Raw genomic sequence first — 19731 nt, 5'->3', positions numbered from 1 at the left:
TTTACTTGAGAAACAAGGTACATTATAGTGAGGACAAAATTCTGAAATGAAAGCAAAACTGGATTCCCCCCCCCCCACTTCAGGGCTGCATCCTTGGCATATAGAAGTTCCAAGGCAAGGGGTCGAATTGGAGCTACAGCTGCTGGCCTACACCATAGCCACAGCAACTCAGAATCAGATCCACATCTATGACCTACACCACAGCTCATGGCAACAATGGCTCTCAGACCCACTGAGCGAGGGCAGGGATGGAACCCGCATCCTCATGAATACTAGCTGGATTTGTTTCTACTGCACCACAACAGGAACTCCAAAACTGGATTTTTAAAGCACATTCTACTAAATTGAATTGCTAAGTTTAAAACTGATAACAGAATTACTTTTGGGTGACGGATCTGCTCTATATCACAGCTGGTGGGGGCTGTACATACTTTATACAAGTGGCAAAACTTGTACATTAAAATAAATCTACCATGATGACCAGCTGCTTTTTTTTTTTTTTTTTAAAGTGTAAAAAGACTACTTAAAAGAAATTGAACTCTTAAGGCACGCAGTCTGGCTAAACAGATAACACAACACACTTGGACAAAGTGCTTTTCTAGAGGATGAACACAGGGTTTTGCTTCTTTCTTACCTCAGCAGCTTCGACCTGCTGCTTGATGATGGATGGGTCAATGCCAGGGCTTTCCAAGTCGTGGACAATGTCCTGGGTGTCTCTGATGGTGGTCAGGAGAGCTGCCATGTCGTACCAGAACTTCTCCGCTAGCTCAAGGACATCAAGGAATTTAATTTCTCGCTCTTCAGCCCGAGCTTTGATGTCCTCCCAGAAGAACACCATTTGATCCAACTTGTCTTGGATTTCTGAGGGGGTAAAGAAGAGCGAACGGGACTTCTCTAAGGACTTGAAATCAGCCTCATTAAAAATTACATTTAATCCTCACATTTTCACAGAAATAATACTTAAAAAGCTCTAAAAATTTATAACTGAAACATAGTTTTCTACCTTAGCTTTATTATTATCTTCATATTCTCATTTTCCACTTATGTGGGTCTCTCAAATAAAGCGATCACAGAGGTAATCTAGAAATGAGTGATCATCTGTTATAAAAGTACTGCTAAGACATAAAACTCCTCACTTACAAAGGGGCTGAGATGAGGACTCTATTTCCAGTGTTCTGGGTTGAACCTGCTATGTTTCCCAATGGAGAGTGTTACAAAAGGTAGTTATGTTCTACCCACTATGGGTACTGCAGTTTACTCATATTAGGGGGGTAAAGGAGCATTTGTTTTCTGGCCTGGGACTCTAACTACCAATTGTAACCTTGTTTCAATGGGGAGATGTGTTCTGAATTCTAAATGATTTCGTGGAATTCTCATTACTTGGGTACTGCCTTCGTGATCAGTGAAATACATTTGGTGGGATGCTGGAGGTAACCAGAGCCTAGAATTTATTCTTTTTTTTTTTGGTCTTTTTAGGGCTACGCCTGCAGCATATGGATGTTTCCAGGCTAGGGGTTGAGTTGGAGCTGTAGCTGCTGGCCTATGCCAAAGCCACAGCCATGCCAGATCTGAGCAGCATCTGTGACCTAAACTACAGCTCACGGCAACACCAGATCCTTAACCCACTAAGCAAGGCCAGGGATTAAACCTGTATCCTCATGGATACCAGTCAGATTTGTTTCCCCTGAGCCACGATGGGAAATCCAGAATTTATTGCATTGATTAAAAAAAAAAAAAAAAAAAAAGATTAATCAAGCACCTTTTGCAGCCAGATCCTTGTCGGCTCCCTGAGATCGCCCAATGAGCTCTTCTCCACGGCGCTTCAGGGCCTCGAAGGACGGCTGCAGCTTCTCCAGCTCCACCGTTGCACTCTTGTTGTCACTGATGCATTCCCTGATCTTGTCTACTTCAGCAGGGATCAGTGGTGGCATACGCAGGCGAGAGGAAAGATTCTCCAGAGTCTCCAACATGGGCTCGATTTTATCATGGAACTAAACACACGTCAGACCATTAGCCATCACAGCAGTACTTCCTCACACTTCCAGGATAAATGTTGGGGAGTAAGACCAACGTATAATCTACTACTGTTTAGGATAAAACCTGTGCTCAGCCTAGCCCAGTGGCTGCCAAGTGTTGGGTCTAGCTGAGAAACTACTTGGGGCACAGTACACCAGAGTTGGCCCATCAGAAAAAGTTCACTGTTTAAGAATCAATAAGATGTTACTTAACATACCAGAAATCAACTCAAATCATTAACGCTATTCCAACTAACATGATGAGAAAGGGACAAGACTATGAAACCAGTGAGAGTCAGTGTGTCAACACCTCAGATGACAGCTGCATGCAACAGATTAGACCAACAAGTTAGAGTTCCTCCACCAACTGTGCAAATGGATGGGGAACTCCATACACTACATGAAGTGGAGTTTAAAAGTATCAATGGCATGCAATTTGACAACCCATCAGATGTAATCGTGAGAAAGAAAGTTGGCATGGTGAAAGGTAATTAAGGAAGGTCAAAGCTAACCTTATTCTCAAAGAACAATCACCCTTTGTACTTTTCTGGTACTTTGAATAATGTGTCTATAATTGTAAAATTGTAATTTAAAATACGAAGCAGAGAGTGGAGAAAAAGGAGCAAAATAGTTAAGACTGCCCCCTAAAAAAGCTATCTAAAGCCAACTCTGGATTCATTCATTAGAATAAGGCTTACCAATTGTTAAATGTCCCATAGGAAATAACATGGTCAAATTTCCTTAACAAAATCCCTTCCCATCACGCCCTCATTTCAAGGTTTTGCCCCAAATGAAATTGGCATAATAAACTGCATTAATGAAATTTATTCCACTCAAGTTAAGGGACATTTCTTTATAAGTAATCCTCTCAAGTCTCAGCTTCATAAGAACACTCTAGTCCCAACAGGGGTAGGTTACCTTACCTCTGTAATCTGTAATGGTGGGCGCGGTCAACACAACAATGAAATGTGACGATGTGGGGAAGACAGGAGCAGGCAGCAACAACACAAAGTAACACATTCCACAATGTGAGTGAGAGATGGGACGGAAGGTGGGGGGAGAAACTTGAGTAAGTACAAATATTAACCAAGAAAACTGACTAAACATAGGAATAAAATACCCAGACATAACAATATATTAGTTGAAAAGTATGTAGTTACATGCTGTAAACTCCACTGCTGGGGGTTTGTTTCTCCTTGGCTCTAACTTCTCTCTTAGTCAAGCATCTTTCTCTGAACTAGGAGTAAGCTGGTGGCCTCTTGAATAAGAGAACAAATGTGCTGTCTAAATCCCCAAAGCAACAAGCCCAATAGCTATCTGACTTTTCTTGAGGCTTTTGCTGCTTCAAGATGAATTTACCCAAAACTATCCCTGCTTAAAAGGTCATCACAACATAGAGTTTCCAAGGAAACCATCAATAGGTAACATATACTAGTCAAGATGCATTTCACCCTCCTCATAGTTGTCAGTAAACCAATGTTCCCTGGAATAAAACTGCAGAAGACAAAGGCTTCCAGTTGGCTGAGGATGGTGTTTCATCAGCATGCTGGTCTGGACATGCCTGAGCACAGGGGCATTCCAACACAGAGCCTCTTGCTTAGTCTAAAAGACAGCTGAAGGTTATCTGAGTTTAAGACACACACGTACCTGAGCTGACTGGGAAACAGCCTCATCCAGGGCCAGGGCCCGCTGGCGCACCTCCTCTTTGATTTGGGCATATGTATTTTCTGCTTTCTGGTATTTTTCTTCCACCATTTCCCCCTCTTCAGGGTTTAACTCCTTTAGTTGGGGGCCTATCTTTAGCAGTTTATCAATATGAGGTTTGTGTTCAGCAATGGATTCCCTTAGTTGCTATGTGAAGAAATACGGGTTAAAATGAGCATTTTTATACCAGCTTGTTTGCTTAAAGTACTTTGATCAGAACTCATGCAAACTGAACAAACTGAATTACTGAAACCCAGGAAGTCCCAACATCTCACCATTTATGGAGGAGAAAAGAAAAAAAAAAAAAAATCGAAGTCTTGGGCTCTGACTCTAATTCTCTTAATTTTCAAAAGACAATTTAGATGATCTGCCACCCAGGAAGCCTTCCCAGACACATCCTCTCTCACTCTCAGCCTGCAATATGAATGTGTCCCAATGTTTTCTGTACTCATAAACACTTCCATGTACCACACTGCAATCTGCGTGCCTTAAGGTCTGTCTCCTGGGAGACACTGAGCAGGCCAAGCTATGAAGAACATTTCTGGTAATCCAACCACTCCTTAACTTTACTGCTCCTTACTTCCAGTTTACGTCCTTCCCTTTACAGGAATAGAGATAGGATAAGCACACGCCACAAACCACAAATAAAACAAACATTAAAAAGCTGTCTTTGATGGCAATAGCATCAGTTGGAGTGTCTAAAGATCTCCCTTTCATCTTAACTCTCTGCAGTGACTGCTTTCTGACATTCCTGAGTGGAGGCTCGCACTTCGGCAGGGGCCTAACCAAATGGAAAGGGCCCCCCAACCACATTCCAGTCCAATGACGCCCCACTGTCACTGGAAAGAATGTTAAGCTCCCTTGATTTTCACGTGGTATTGTTTACTTCTGCAATAACCAGGTTCCTGACATTTCCATAATCATACTCTCTAACTGATTCATATTAAAAAACAAAGGAAATAATCTCAATACGCATTTTTATTGTGCGAGGAAATTCTCATGGGTTAAGAATTTATAACACAGACTTACACTCAGTGGGTACTGTTTTTGGATAAACCGTGGAGCCCATTTTCGGGTCTGCGATTAAATAAAGCACAGCCTGCTCCTTACCCTCATTTCCTCCTGTTGATGCCTGAGCTGTTCGTGATCAATGGCCGGAGGAGGCAACTGTGCTATCAGTCCCCGAGTTTCCTCAATCCAGGGGCTGAGCTCCTCATAAGTTTCCCAAAACTGGTTCACCAAGACCTGTGCTCGCTCCAGGCGGGCGTAACGCTCTGAATTGAGCAGACTAATGGCTTCGTATTGCTGTATTAAAGACTCTGTCTTTTCCTATGACCAACAAAAAAGGGGTTAAGTATTACTACCAGTATGAATCCTGCTTTAAAGAAAAAAATGTAGTATATACACACTAAAAAGGTTAAAGGAATACATACTAAAATCTAAAAAACAGGGATTAATCTAGTAAGATTACAAGTGATTTTTATTTTCTTTGTATGTAACTGAATTTTTAAACTTTCCTACCATACATATGTTTTTCTATAGTTTTTTAAAAAATGAGGAGTTCCCGTCGTGGCGCAGTGGTTAACGAATCCGACTAGGAACCATGAGGTTGCGGGTTCGGTCCTGCCTTGCTCAGTGGGTTAACGATCCGGCGTTGCGTGAGCTGTGGTGTAGGTTGCAGACGCGGCTCGGATCCCGCGTTGCCGTGGCTCTGGCGTAGGCGGTGGCTACAGCTCCGATTGGACCCTAGCCTGGAACCTCCATATGCTGCGGAGCGGCCAAGAAATAGCAAATAACAACAACAACAACAAAAGACAAAAAAGACAAAAAGACAAAAAAAAAAAAAAATGAAAGTAGTTTCAAAAACAGTAAAATAGGAGTTCCCATCGTGGCGCAGTGGTTAACAAATCTGACTAGGAACCATGAGGTTGCGGGTTCGATCCCTGCCCTTGCTCAGTGGGTTAATGATCCGGCGTTGCTGTGAGCTGTGGTGTAGGTCGCAGACGCGGCTCGGATCCTGCGTTGTGTGGCTCTGGAGTAGGCTGGCAGCTACAGCTCCGATTCGACCCCTAGCCTGGGAACCTCCATATGCCGAGGGAGCGGCCCAAGAAATGGCAAAAGGAAAAAAAACCCAAAAAACAGTAAAATAGCACAAGCACAACATAGCAGAATTAACCTTTCAGTGAATACCTTTTGCAATTTAGGCAGTATTATAACAAATCAGCTTGAATAAATATCTCAGGGACTATGATGACATATTTGCTCATCCAGTTTCATTTGGCTTTTTTCCTCTGATAAACATCTCCACAAAACTGGCACTTAAGCTTTGTATGTTTAGGATGAGTAGCTCAATTTATGAAGATTTCTGAGGAAATAGCGGTTACCCATACTGTTTGTAAAAAAGAAAAAAAACTGGTGTACAAACGGACTGTTGGCTGATTCTTTTAGGAATGGGTAACGAGAGGAATTCTCATTGTAGCTCAGCAGAAACAAACCCAAGTATCATCCATAAGGATGTGGGTTCAATCCCTGGCCTTGCTCAGTAGGTTAAGGATACAGCGTTGCTGTGAGCTATGGCGCAGGTTGCAGATGCTGTTTAGATCTGGCATTGCTGTGGCTGTGGTGTAGGCTGGCAGCTGGAGCTCCGATTTGACCTTAGCCCAGGAACTTCCATATGCCAAAGGAGCAGCCCTAAAAAAAAAAAAAAAGAAAGAAAAGAAAAAAGAAATGAGTAATGAGGAGTCCCCATTGTGGCACAGCAGGTTAAGAACCTGACTGTAGCAGCTCTGGTTGCTGCAGAAGTACAGGGTTGATCCCTGGCCTGGCATAGTGGGTTAAAGGATCCAGTGTTGCCACAGCTTGGATCCCTGGCCCAGGAATCTGCTGTGGTGTGGCCATCAGAAAAAAAAAAAAAAAAAAAAAAAACACAGAAAAAAATGTGTAGTGATTGTTTAGAAGGACTTAGAGCAGGGATTAACATCTGCAGATGGTTTGAAAACTATCTATCTACCTGGAAAGGTAACCCAAAGATAACTCATTATAGACTGAGGATGAGCAGCAACTCCTCTGTGATAATGAAGGTGGGGAGAGTTCCCGTTGTGGTGCAGAGGAAACAAATCCAACCAGTATCCATGGGGATGTGGGTATGATCCCTGGTCTCACTCAGTGGTCAAAGGATCTGGCATTGCTGTGAGCTGTGATGCAGGTCACAGACTTGGGTTGGATCTGGCGTTGCTGTGGCTGTGGGTAGGCCAGCAGCTGTAGCTCTGATTCAACCCCTAGCCTGGGAACCTCCATATGCCACAGGAGCAGCCCTAAAAACCAAAAAAAAAAAAAAAAAAAAGAGAATGTGCAATGTATTCCACGTTATTCACATTTCAGTATGGCTGTGAGGCTGTTTAGAGACATTTGTGAATGCAGGGTTAGGAGTTCTGAATTCCCCAGAACATCAAGTTGGACTTAAATATCACTATCAATAAGAGGGAAAAGGGAGTTCCTGTCATGGCTCAGTGGAAATGGATCTGACTAGCATCCATGAGGATGCAGGCTCGATCCTTGGCCCTGCTCAGTGTGTTCAGGATCTGGTGTTGCTGTGAGCTGTGTTGTAGGTGACAGACGCAGCTCGGCTCCCTTGTTGCTGTGGCTGTGGTGTAGGCCGGTGGTGAAAGCTCCTATTTGGCCCCTACCCTGGGAACCTCCATATGCTTTGGGTGTGGCCCTAATAAGACAAAAATAAAAAAATTAAAAATAAAAAAAAATAAGAGGGGAAAAAAAACTTTCTTGAATTATCGTTTCAAAATTATATTTCTAATTCACCATGATCAAGATAAGGACAGTATGATGAATTAGTAAGTGTAATTTACCTGTAATAGAGCTTTTTGCTCCTCTCCACATGTGCCAAAGATTTCACCACGATGACTGAAGAGTTCATCCATGGAATCTTTGTGTCGAATAATGTCAATGGAGAAAGCCTTTCAAAAGTAAACTGCAGTTAAGCCAAGGAGTACAAGACCCTGAGTCTGTGTTAGTGGAAAGTTAGACATCGCCTAGGAAAAATTCTTTGCTTTGATAAGGCCTTATCAAAAACTGTTCTTATAATGTCTGACACTTTTCCTACTTCATATCTGCAGTGCTTATCTTTTAGTAGCTTACAAAAATATCTTCCCTCCTGAAAAGCCAGCAGAAAACTGCTACCTGTTCTTTCCCGGATAAATGAGCCTATTCCTCCTTTTCACAAGGCAAAAATCTCCTCCTTATCCTAACCAAGTATTTATAAAATTAGTTTCTATCCACCGCCATGACACTGAATCATTCTACTTGCCTTGGGACAGTCAGAAACTCTCTCTTAGTCACTCTAAACTACTGATGATCTTCTAGCTCAGGACACAGTGACAACACATCGGTGTTACACTTACCTTCTGTACCTGCAGCTGAGCTGTGGTCTGGTCCTGTTCCAGGCGAATTGGACCCAGGGCCATCAGTTTCCGTTTTGTTTCAGCAACCCAAGCTAGCTCTGCATCAGCAGCTTGCTCATACTAACAGACATATTGAAGAAAAATGGAAATAGTACAGCCAAGGTCATCCTCCTTAGAATTCTAATTTATTCAATACAGAAAGGCCTAGATTTTCAGTAATACAGTTTACATCTCACCAAGCAAAGCCAAAATTGGTGAGAATTTTATAAAATCCCAAATCAAGATGCAGCCAGTTTAGAGTCGATTATTCTTCAACAAATATGAGTTGGTCCACTTTCAACTTCTTTAGAAAGACGTAAAAGAACCCAGTTAGTGGTTCTACAGCTAGAAACAATGGATACCAAGACCCTTCAAATGAAATACACTTCTAATGAGAGTGCTTTTAGGAGGCTATGCTCTCTTTCTGCTAATGCTCTTTTGCATATATACACAGTAGTTTTAGTCCCATATTTATATATCAACCTAACATGGCAGCAGACAGGGGCGTTAAGGTAACGTGGAAGTACTCGCTCAGCTGAAGAAGCATAAGACCCCAGAAGAACATCAAACCTTTAAATGGAATGCAATAGTATCAACAACAACAAAACCTAAGAACATGTTCTATGTGGCCGATGTTTAATGAGAGTTCCTCCATCTTTTATCTCTTCCCCTTCCACATTGCCAAATTACACTAATACTTAAAGAAAAGTAAGTTCCCAGGTATGATATATGTCATAGTGAAATTATCTGGCCAAGATCGGGATATTAATTACGATACACTGGGGGTGGACCTGGAGTCCGTCAGAGCAAACTTCTGTGTGGTTCAGAAAGCATTCACATATCACTGTGAACCCAAGGAGTCATGTTATATTAATTTATTTTTTGCACCATGACACATCAGTAGGTGCATATCTAGCTACAAAGGAAAAAAAAATAACTCTTCCAGAAAGCAAGGAAGAGAAAAGACTGAGGGAAATGCGACACCTGTGTTTACCGGGGGGTTCTATTTTGGATGGCTCTGATATTCTGGTTAGCATATTTGATCGTAATTACAGTTCTTGGTTCAGTCCCTTCTTCCATTTAACAGATGATTATGTCAAACTAAGACTGTGATGCATTTGGACGTTTGGATCTAGATATCACCCACCCCCATCACTTCCTGCCCCTTTGCAGGGCATTTGTGAGAAAGGGCTCACACACACTCTTTTCCAAGCTCTTCTCTACTCAAAGGAGTCAAGTATTTTAGGTCACACCAAGATCCACCCTCACCCCCCTTGACCTAATCACTTCCCACCACCGAAATAATTTGTTGCATCAGATAGAGCTTGATCTCCTTATTTCTATTTCTGAACCTGTGTTGATGTGGGTCATAGTTTTATACTTCACACACATATCCCCACTGCCTAAAATATTAATGCAGAGGTGTTTATAAAGATTACCTGTTGTGATCTCTGAATAGCAGCATCAATTTCATCCACCCTTTGTCCAACAGTGTCACTGACCAGCTTGTACTGCTCGTTGGCATCGGACACAAGTTTATCCAGCCCTTCTCTGGCTCTCCAGGGCACCAGCTCTAAGAGCGCATGGCTCACCTCATTCACCGTGTCCAACACCAGCCTGTGCTCCATGACCTCCTTCTTCAGCTCCTAAGGAGGGGAGAAAAGTTTTCAGGCCATCCCTTGCTAAATTAAGCCCATCAGCAGCTGTGCTGGGTGGAAAGCGCTCTCTCTACCACACATCCCAGCAGGCCTCTGACCTCCTTCCTTCACTGATTTTTCTCTTGTCTCAGATTTTTCAATCACTGCACAGCCTGACTTTGGGCTCAGCTGCTGCTCAGAACTGTCTGCAAGACTTCTTGAGCCAGACTGTCTCTGGGTAACACGAATGGTGCTTCTTGCTTTTTTCTCCTCACTTCAACCAAAACGATAAATAACGTTTTAACCACAGGCATTTACCTCAACAAGTACTTAACACAGTATTTCTGTGCATCTGGAACTGCATAAGATCTTACAACAGAACAACATAACCATGAAGTACTCTTTCAGAGAATGAATTATGATGGTAAATTCTAAAATGTTACATATGCGGCCTAGCAGTTAAGGATTTGGCTTTGTCACTACTTTGGCTTGGGTTCGATCCCTGGCCTAGAAACTTCCGCATGCTGCAGATGAGGCCAAAAAAAAAAAAAAAAAAAAAAAAAAAAGCTACGTATGCAGCAAGCTTTCTAGGGTTTTGAGATTTTTCTTTTTAATTCTTCAGATCATAACAAGGGCTCTTATATACGTCTGTCTTTGTATCAAACCTTACTGTCCAAGAGTAAATAGGAAATGAGGCAGGCAGAAATTTTTGGTTTAGGAGTTCCCATCATGGTTCAGCAGAAACAAATCTGACTGGTACTCATGAGGACGCAGGTTAGATCCCTGGCCTCGCTCAGCGGGTTAAAGATCTGGCATTGCCATGAGCTGTGCTGTAGGTTGCAGGTGTGGCTCAGATCTGGCATGGCTGTGGCTGTGGCGTAGGCCAGTGGCTGTAGCTCCAATTCATCTCTAGCCTGGGAACCTCCGCATGCTTTGGGTGTGGCCCTTAAAAAGCAAACAAAAAAGGAATTTCTGGTTTACATTTAAGGTAGAGATGGTGATAAAACTCAAGAATTTGAACTTCAGGATTCTAAGAGGAAAATTTTTCCCCTTTTCAGTGTGAAGTGACGGCTTACCTTCTGTCTCTGCTGAAACTGGGGTATCTGCTCCCCTGTGGGAGACTGTCCTCCACTGGCTGCCAGCTCCTCTTCCACCTCCCTCAGCCACCCGGTCAGTTCCTCATAAGTGGACTGGAACTTGGTGGCCAGCTGCCGGGCTTGCTCTAAGGTTCTGAGGGCCTTGGAGCTGGTGACTGTGATATCTGCGTAGCGAGTCTTTATGCCGTCCAGTTTCTCTTGGATGAGCAATACCTCCTCACCTGTGGAACAGCACACAATTATTCATTTTCAATAGGATATGAGGGAGCCCCTTCACTCCCTCTTTCTTCAAATCAGGGCTTAACTTTTATAGATGCTCTCTTGCTACGGCAGTGGTTTCAACCTAGCAGCCCACACACCAAGGGAGGTGGGAAATAAATCTTTAATCAATAGAAGAAGCCACTTCTGAGACTGTTAGGATTTGAGTTTGACTGCAGGTGTTTCTAGATGTCCCCAGCACCTTTCAGTAAACGCTGGCATTCAACACCCTGGAGGATAGGGGTGAAGACATATTGTTCCTATGCCTTCGCCTCAGGTCTGAGACAATACAATGTTTTAGTTTTCAAAAGATTTACAGGAACTAGGAACCCAGGCTACCAGCCTCCAGGAGCTGGTAATACAGTCAGTGAGTACTAAGCGCCTCCCACCTATGGAGAGCAGTGGCTAGTGCGGGGTGCTGATGTCACTGTCTGTGTGACCATGGGGTGCTAAGAGATGCACTTTTCAAAGTACCTGTGGTCTGTTTTAGCAGAGCCTGGCCGTTTTTAATAGCTTGATCTACATTCTTTTTTCTATTAACAATTTCTTCATTTAAAGCCTGAAAGGAAAGAACACCATTAATCCTAAAACTATGGCACAGCAAAAGGAAAGAAATGTGAGCCCTTAAAGAGACCAACTTCAAAGTAAAGAGATGAATACCAGTTTAAACATGAGGTATCTGATCCCTTCAATTTTTCTCTTTGGTTACCCCTTTAATTACTCAAAATAATGAAATCAGATACTTATAGGCAGGCTTTCTGTTGTACTGGATGTGAAGAGATTTAGGACTAAATCAGCTTTACTACTCTATTGGTACTAAACCTGAACCCAAGAAAGGTAGAAGTAAAGAATTGAGCAAAAATGCCTACTATGTCCAAAACAAAGGATAAGACAAAGTTCAAGAGAAGAAAGTCAGCAAGAACAGGCAGATTTAAATCAGGATCCTGGTTAAAAACTCTCCGTATCTGAAGTTAATGAAGCAGAAGAATCTAAGATTATTAAAACCAAAAAAAAATGATCTGCTGATTTTTACCACGCCCAAAGACATTTCACAAAAATATGAAATGAAAAAGGCACAGCGTTCTTTCTACTAAGATGACCCAGAATCCGTGGAATTTGAGCACATAAATTCTAGAAATACTTAAAAAGTTATGACTATATGAGCAAGCCCTGGGCACTATCTAGGCAATCTGGTTTTGTTAAAGTACCTTCGTCTTTGCATAACTGCTCAAGTAGGAAGTGAATGATACATTCCTTAATGATATAAAACATGAGTTGGAATTGAGGTGGTCCCCAGGTTACACTCTGGATCACCTTCTAAAATGACTGATTCAATTTATTAAGTACAAGTATTTCCATGGACTCACCAAAAAGTAGATTAGTCCTTAGCAACAAGTCTGTAACTATGTACTTGCATATAAAATAAAGTTGAAATGTTTGGAATTAAAAAAAAAATAGAGAAATGAAGAGAAACATGAATTGAAATTACAAAATAAGGCAGTAACATAACCAATAAGCATGGAAAACATGAATACCAGGTGGTCAGCATGCTGCTTCTGTAGGACATCCTGTCTGTAATCCTTTACGAACACTGTACTGAGCTTGTCCTCAACCTCAGCCAGCCAGTTGAGCACTTCCACCTCATCCTCCCCGAAGAGCCTAGCATTAGACAGCGCTTGTTCAAGCAGGGCTGCTTTCCGACAGCACCGGTCTTGAATCTCATTGAATCGGGCCTGCAAGGAGTCTAGCTTTTCTGACAGGACACCCTGCTCTGCACGACACGTCAGGGAGGAGAGGGACTGCCCAATTTTGACTGCCTGGTGCACATCTGCTGCATGGCTGTCTATTTCTTCTTCCAGAGCCTGGAAATCCACATGGAAAAAATGAATAACAGAAACAAAACAAATGAAAAGTAAACATGAAGCAATGAATCATAAATGATATAATAAATTAAATAATAACATAAAAGTTTACCTACTGAATGGCAAAAACAATCTAAAAACAGAGAACAAAAGCTGTTTTTTCTAATGGTAGCCTATGAGTCCATTTCTATTTTTACTTCAAGAATGTGACTAATCCAATTAATAATGACCATATTTTAAATTAGACTTATTCTTAAGAAATCCCACAAAAACACATCTTCTAGAATGCTGCAGGTAGTTTTCTAGGATTTCTGATTCCAGTTTTGTGTTTCCATCTACCACAACTGCATCCTACCTTGTGCCGAATGATTTGCTGCTGTATTTTGGCAGTCTGAGTGCCAACAGGTTCTGAGTTAGCAAGCTTTTTCTCGGTGACAGATAAGAAGTCAGAAATAGGCTCAGCTGTCTCATGGAATTGTTTAGCCAGAACCAGGATATCTTCCAGCTGTTTTTGCCTACACAAATATATAGAACAAGCTGCTCAGGCAAAAAGTCACATTAAGACTGATAATAGCACTATATTCAGTAAAAGGTCAATCTTAACCAGGCACATCTGAAATATCAGCAGTAAACAGAACACACATAAATAGCACGCTGCTGTTTTAAAGGCTTTCATAAGCAGTGCCTTATTGTGATTGTCATAATAATCACGTAAGACAGGCAGAATTACCCTACTACTTCAAAAGAGAAAACCGACCCTGAAGCCTTGAAGAAAGATCTGTCCGAGTTGCCCACTGGGTAGCAATAGTACAATGAGGATTAGAATCAGACATTCTACTGCTCTTTCTGCTATGGACTGTAGCATGTGCATCCTCTGTACATGTGACCAAAATAAAGTTTAAAGGAGTTTAAAAAAAAAAAACAAAACCATCAGTGTTCATTTCTCTTTCTCTGTCATTGCTATCTTCACTTGTGAGTAGAGAAAAGAGAAAATTTGGAGAGCAAAGGCAGACAAAGCTTTGCATGAGAACTCCTTCTCATTTCCTCCTACCCAATCAGGCTTCTAGTAATTTCAAGCTCCAGAGCATAGCTCTGAATCGAGATTTAAGGGTGGGGGGGACCAAAACCTCAACTAGCTGAATTTGCCAAGGTAAATGTCAGCTGAAAGAACTATAGACTTTATAGCTCTCCTGGAATCTTAATATAACAGCTGTACTAAGCTTGGATTTCAAATACCTTATAGATTAGATTCAGCAAATTACAAAGAAAGGAAGCCTGAATGAATGCTGGAGGCAGCCTGATTAGCAAAAGACAGAAAAATAACTATAGAACTATATTCGCACACAGATTAATAATCAAAGGTCAAAATGCAGACTTTGATCATTGAGAACAGACTAAGTGCTATGTCTTTTGAAAAGGCCCTGGGGGTATGTAATGCACTTTTATTTCAGCAAACCTTACTGGACACCAGCTTTACATCAGGTCCTATGCTGGGTACTCTGGACAAACTTATTTTAATAAGAAAAACTTAATATAAAAATCTGCCATTTAATTATCTGGAAATTCAATTATGTTTGAGTATAAAGAAAAATGTATTTCTAGATGCTACTTTTAAATGTCAATATAAACTACAGAATTTCCTTTCTTAATTTATGTCAGCTCTCAAAATACATCTTCAATTAATACAACTAAACATACAATCTTAGATATTACTATTAATCAAGAATTTCATTTTAAGAAAATTGCCCCGAATTTCTATATCTGACTTATTTCTGATTTTGGCATCTGCAAGTTTGAAGAAATCAATATAACAGGATTTGGGGTAGCAAAGACAAGAGCTAAAATAATTTAAAGGTATCAAAAATCCAATATTAAAGAATCTAAATAAAAGTCTTAGTCTGTAACAAATGATGCTGCTCTTGGTATTTCTTTTTAAAATACTGGCCTAGGAGTTCCTGTCGTGGCTCAGTGGTTAACAAATCCGACGGGGAACCATGAGGTTGCAGGTTCGATTCCCGGCCTTGCTCAGTGGGTTAAGGATCTGGTGTTGCCGTGAGCTGTGGTGTAGGTTGCAGACTGGCACTGCTGTGGCTCTGGCGTAGGCCGGTGGCTACAGTTCCGATTAGACCCCTAGCCTGGGAACCTCCATATGCTGCAGCAGCGGCCCAAGAAATGGCAAAAAGAAGAAAAAAATAAAGTAAAATAAAATACTGGCCTAGAAACTGTGTTAGGAGGATGGAAGCAAGCAGGGTAGAAGGACAGAGTTATAAAAAGATACATTAGAAACAAATCATGGAGTTCCCATCATGGCTCAGCAATAACCCAACTAGCATCCATGAGGATATGGGTTCAATCCTGGCCTTTCTCAGAGGGTTAAGGATCTGGTGTTGCCATGAGCTGCAGTGTAGATCGAAGAAGCGTCTCGGATCTGGTATTGCCATGGCCATTCAGCTCCCATTAGACCCCTAGCCTGGGAACTTCCATATGCTGTAGGTGCAGCCCTAAAAAAAAAAAAAAAAAAGAAAGAAATCAAAAAGAAACAAATCGTGACTGTAATCATTTTACGGACCTAGGATATAAGTACATAAAATGATGGCTATAATACAGGTGCAGATGGAGAATTATGGCAGTTAAGAGGAAGGTGAAATTGTCCTATGCTTGGAGAATAAAGAAAAGCTTCATAAAAACAGAGGAGATGAACAAAAGTATTTCATGGAAGGTGCAACACCATCAGCATAGGTAGAATTAGGAAACTGACAGAAGATACTGAAGAACAGAATATGGTTTATTCTACTCATGAGGAGAATACTGGCAACTAAAAAGGTAGGTTAGGGCCAACCAGTAGAAGGCTTTGAAAGTTGGGTTAAAGAGATTTTATTTTATAGGTAACAGGGAGTCGTTAAATGTCTGTGGGCTCACAAAGAGTGGAAGGCCTGAGAGTAGGCGGCAGGAGACTGCTGAGTGATTAGTTAGGTCACCTTGGGTGAGCCACAGCAGGGGAACTAGCCCACGTGAGAGTTCATAAGTCATGACCTGAGGCTACTGAGAAATGGATAGACAGGAAAGACATTCTAGGAGTAAAATGAACAGAATTTAGCATCCTGATAGATATGGGACACAAAGAAGGGAGAAGAAAAGGCTAAAAAATGGGGCTGAGGTTTTAGGCCTAAGTAACTGGAAGGTTAACGGTGCTATTAGTGGAAAGGGATGGAGAGAGAGAAGAAAAAAGTGGTGGAATTTGGAAATGAAAATAAACTGAACTCTTTCATTTGTTTCTCCCACTAATATATGCAAGCAAATACTCTAGCTCAGATGAGAAATAAGCAGGCCATGCACAGGCAGAAGTAAAGAGAATGAAGGAGGAGTTATCTGAAGACTGCTAGTGGCTACCTAGAAAACTGAAAGGATACAATAAATAATCAACTCTACGAATCTCATACTGATTTCTTTTTTTGCTTTTTAGGACCACACCCACGGCATATGGAAGTTCCCAGGCTAGGGGCTGAATCAGAGCCACAGCCACAGTGACGCCAGATCTGAGCCATGTCTGCAACCTACACCATAGCTCACGGCAATGCTGGTTCCTTTAACCCACTGAGCAAGGCTAAGGATTGAACCCGCATCCTCAAGGGTACTAGTTGGGCTTGTTACTGCTGAGCCACAATGGGAACTTCTTCACACTGATTTCTGATTAGTTATCATTAAGTTTAAAAACTGGGGACAGTATAAGCTACAAGTAAAGACATAGTGTGACTTTTTAAGCTCAAGTGACTTTGAGGTAACTTACAGCTATGGAAGGAGAAAGCATTTCCTTGGAGGAGAAAAGTATACTGCCTGTCTTGTGAACATTTACTGAAGAAGTCTGTGCATCTCTTGAATGTTCATTTATTTCACGGAACTAAGGACTAGCTCTTAAATGTAAGATTATCTAATATTAGGATAAGCTAACAGAAAAGAAATATGACACATTTCAATTGCAAATATCAAAAAACATTATTTATAAATATGAATGGGAAAAAAAAATCTGTTTCCAAAACTCAGAAAATAACTTGGCTGGATTATAGGAGTCTGCGTCTGTCACTTGGAACCATGATTATACTGCAACAGAACAACAACACAGAGCAATGAGTCTTCCAGGTCTCAGAAATGTATGAGGTGGCTGAGGCTCATTTCCTGAGAGTTATTCTGGTTATGAGGATCGTTTCTAAAAACCTATCCTTTTTCAAGATAAAAGCCGTTAAATACCTTCCAAAGCACTGTAAGAACGATCCGGGAATGTTCAGAGAACCTCAGTGATACAAGTCAGAAACCTTCTCTGACTCATTTATTCTTCAAAAGCCCTGTGGCCTTACCTGGCTGCTGCCTTGCTGAGGAGTCCAGTCCATCTACTTTCAAGACTCTCCAACTGTCCAGTGATTTTCTCTCTATCAGCCAGCTCGGCTGACTGGGCGATTCTGCCTCCTTCTGCTTGAAGCATGTCTACTGTGGCCTTTCGATCATCTAGGAGCCGCTGTAGCAACTGATGCACATGTTTAAAGAGAATGAAAAGCGACAGCGTGGGGTCACTTTACAACTGGAAATAAGGAAAATAAACAAAATCCCCAAACAAAACCAAACCCCACCTCACCAAGCCCTAAGTTTAATTGAATAATGAAGGTTTTTTTTTTTTTTCCATCCTGAGGCAAAAACATGAACTATAATGTAATTCCTACCACCCATATAAACTTATGGTGGTAAGTTTTTTTTAATGGCCACCCCAATGGCATATGGAAGTTTCTGGGCTGGGGACTGAATCTGAGCCACAACTGTACCAATGCCAGATCCTCTAACCCACTGTGTAGAGCCAGGGATCGGACCTGCAACGTCACAAGGACCCGAGCTGCTGCAGTTGGATTCTTAACCCACTGTACCACAACGGGAACTCCTAACGTTTTTAAATGGAGCAGTGACTGTCATCATGTGACTAATAGGGAGCCTACTTTGAACCAGGAGAAAAAGGCATTAAAATGGAAATTAAACCTACACACACACACACACACACACACACACAGATAGAAGTTTATACATGATAAACATTATTTAGAATATTGCTGGCCCCCAAAACACAAAAAATCTCTTAAGATAAAGCTGTGACAAACACTGAAATAGGGTAAATGAACAAGTAAAATGGTTCAGTCTAATACGTGCCATGGTAAACTAGAAGATTATCAAGTAAGAAGATGAAAATCAATTTCCAACTTTCTTTTCAGATGACACAAGGTAGGTTAGGATTCTCCTAAAACCCTCGAATATGCTCCTGAAACCATAAGCAAATTGCTGTCTGCCATTCCCTACGGCTGTTACAGTTCACTGCCCCAACATTCTCACTTACCTTCTGTTCTTGGATCTGTGCTTTCACCACTTTATACTCAGCAGATGGAGGTTTCTGATTGGCTATGAGCTCCTCAGTGTCTGCCAACCAGCTGAGCAATGGCTCCAAGGCATCTTGGAACTTCCCACAATGCAACAAAGCCTCCTGCAGTTGGGCAATTCTTTGTGCAACCTGTATCACACACACAGAGGCTCATTAGGAGAAAGGAGAGAGCTTTTAAATGACTATACTCACTCCTCTTCCTAACTACACATTGCAACTGCTAGTTTTATTTGCATTCAGGTGCCAGGGAAACCTGAAATTTAGATGTCTCTTTTCTATGCCCCTCCATTCCCAGTACACTCACCTTTTTATTCAGTGTGTTCCACCGAGTGTTGATTTCTTCCATGTCATGTTCCAAACCCTGCACATCACAGTTTTTTCCAGCACTCTGAACCAATCCCTGGCCGAGTCCATTCACCTGCTGTAATTTCATCTGAAGAGGATCCACCTGTTCTTTCTGAAACATCTAGATAAGTGCAAGCCAGAGAAGATTTAATCAAAGGAAGTGAGATCCTCTATGCCACATTGTGACTGGTTATTCTTGGGAGATTTATTTATTATTTTTCCCTTTTTTGGCCGCACTTGCGGCATATGGAAGTTTCTGGGCCAGGGATCGAAACGGCACCACCACAGAGACAAGGGGGATCATTAACCCACTGTACCACAGCAAGAACTCCTCTTGGGAGAGCTATGATTTGACAAAGGAGGGACAGGAATAACAAGCGAAAACAAGCCATCTGTACAGGAAAGTTTTGAGGAAACGTGGTTTCACATTTCAATACATTCTTCTATAGACAAGTAATTTCAGAGAGTTATGGGACCACTTAAGCATTTAACCCAATGACTCATGGTTTGTTCTTACTTGTTTTTTAATCTGCTTAATTTTTAATGCAAACACATACAGAGAATAGAGAAGCATCAGCCTCAAGACATCATGAAAGTAAGTGTGATGCATATCAATCCTAAAAGGGAAGAGAGAGACACCAAATGACTAGTACTTAAGATTAAAAATACCCTTGGGAATAGCTTTAACTGACCACTGATACATGCAATGCTCTTCTGCCACTAGGACTAATAACTCAATTAGCCAAAACATATTAATGGTGTGAAGAACACCAGCCTCATAGCTTAATCCCCCCGTGGCCATTTTAACTCCATTCTATTCCAAGGCCACAGACCACACACAGCCAATAATCTTGAAATAGTATTCCTCTGATTACAAAGGGAAATGGGTCAGTAATACTGGGAATGTCCTAACAACTTCAGATACATACTCTGAATAAGATGTAGA

General features: G+C 41.5%; 1 protein-coding gene across 1 annotated transcript in view; it reads right to left on the bottom strand.

The window, feature by feature from the left end:
• MACF1 (microtubule-actin crosslinking factor 1) overlaps positions 1 to 19731 on the bottom strand; it is a 357742-nt gene that overhangs the window by 38717 nt on the left and 299294 nt on the right. Inside the window, 15 exon segments of the mRNA XM_021095983.1 lie at positions 635 to 861; positions 1760 to 1991; positions 2939 to 2947; positions 3663 to 3866; positions 4830 to 5048; positions 7583 to 7690; positions 8135 to 8254; positions 9613 to 9819; positions 10887 to 11128; positions 11640 to 11724; positions 12701 to 13027; positions 13383 to 13542; positions 17380 to 17546; positions 18399 to 18569; positions 18745 to 18906. Coding sequence (XP_020951642.1) covers positions 635 to 861; positions 1760 to 1991; positions 2939 to 2947; positions 3663 to 3866; positions 4830 to 5048; positions 7583 to 7690; positions 8135 to 8254; positions 9613 to 9819; positions 10887 to 11128; positions 11640 to 11724; positions 12701 to 13027; positions 13383 to 13542; positions 17380 to 17546; positions 18399 to 18569; positions 18745 to 18906 — 2640 coding nt within the window.

The sequence above is a fragment of the Sus scrofa genome, chromosome 6 (assembly GCF_000003025.6).
Source record: "Sus scrofa isolate TJ Tabasco breed Duroc chromosome 6, Sscrofa11.1, whole genome shotgun sequence".
NCBI lineage: Eukaryota > Metazoa > Chordata > Mammalia > Artiodactyla > Suidae > Sus > Sus scrofa.
Note: the sequence above shows the minus strand (reverse complement) of the source record. Positions and strands in the feature narration are given on the sequence as shown.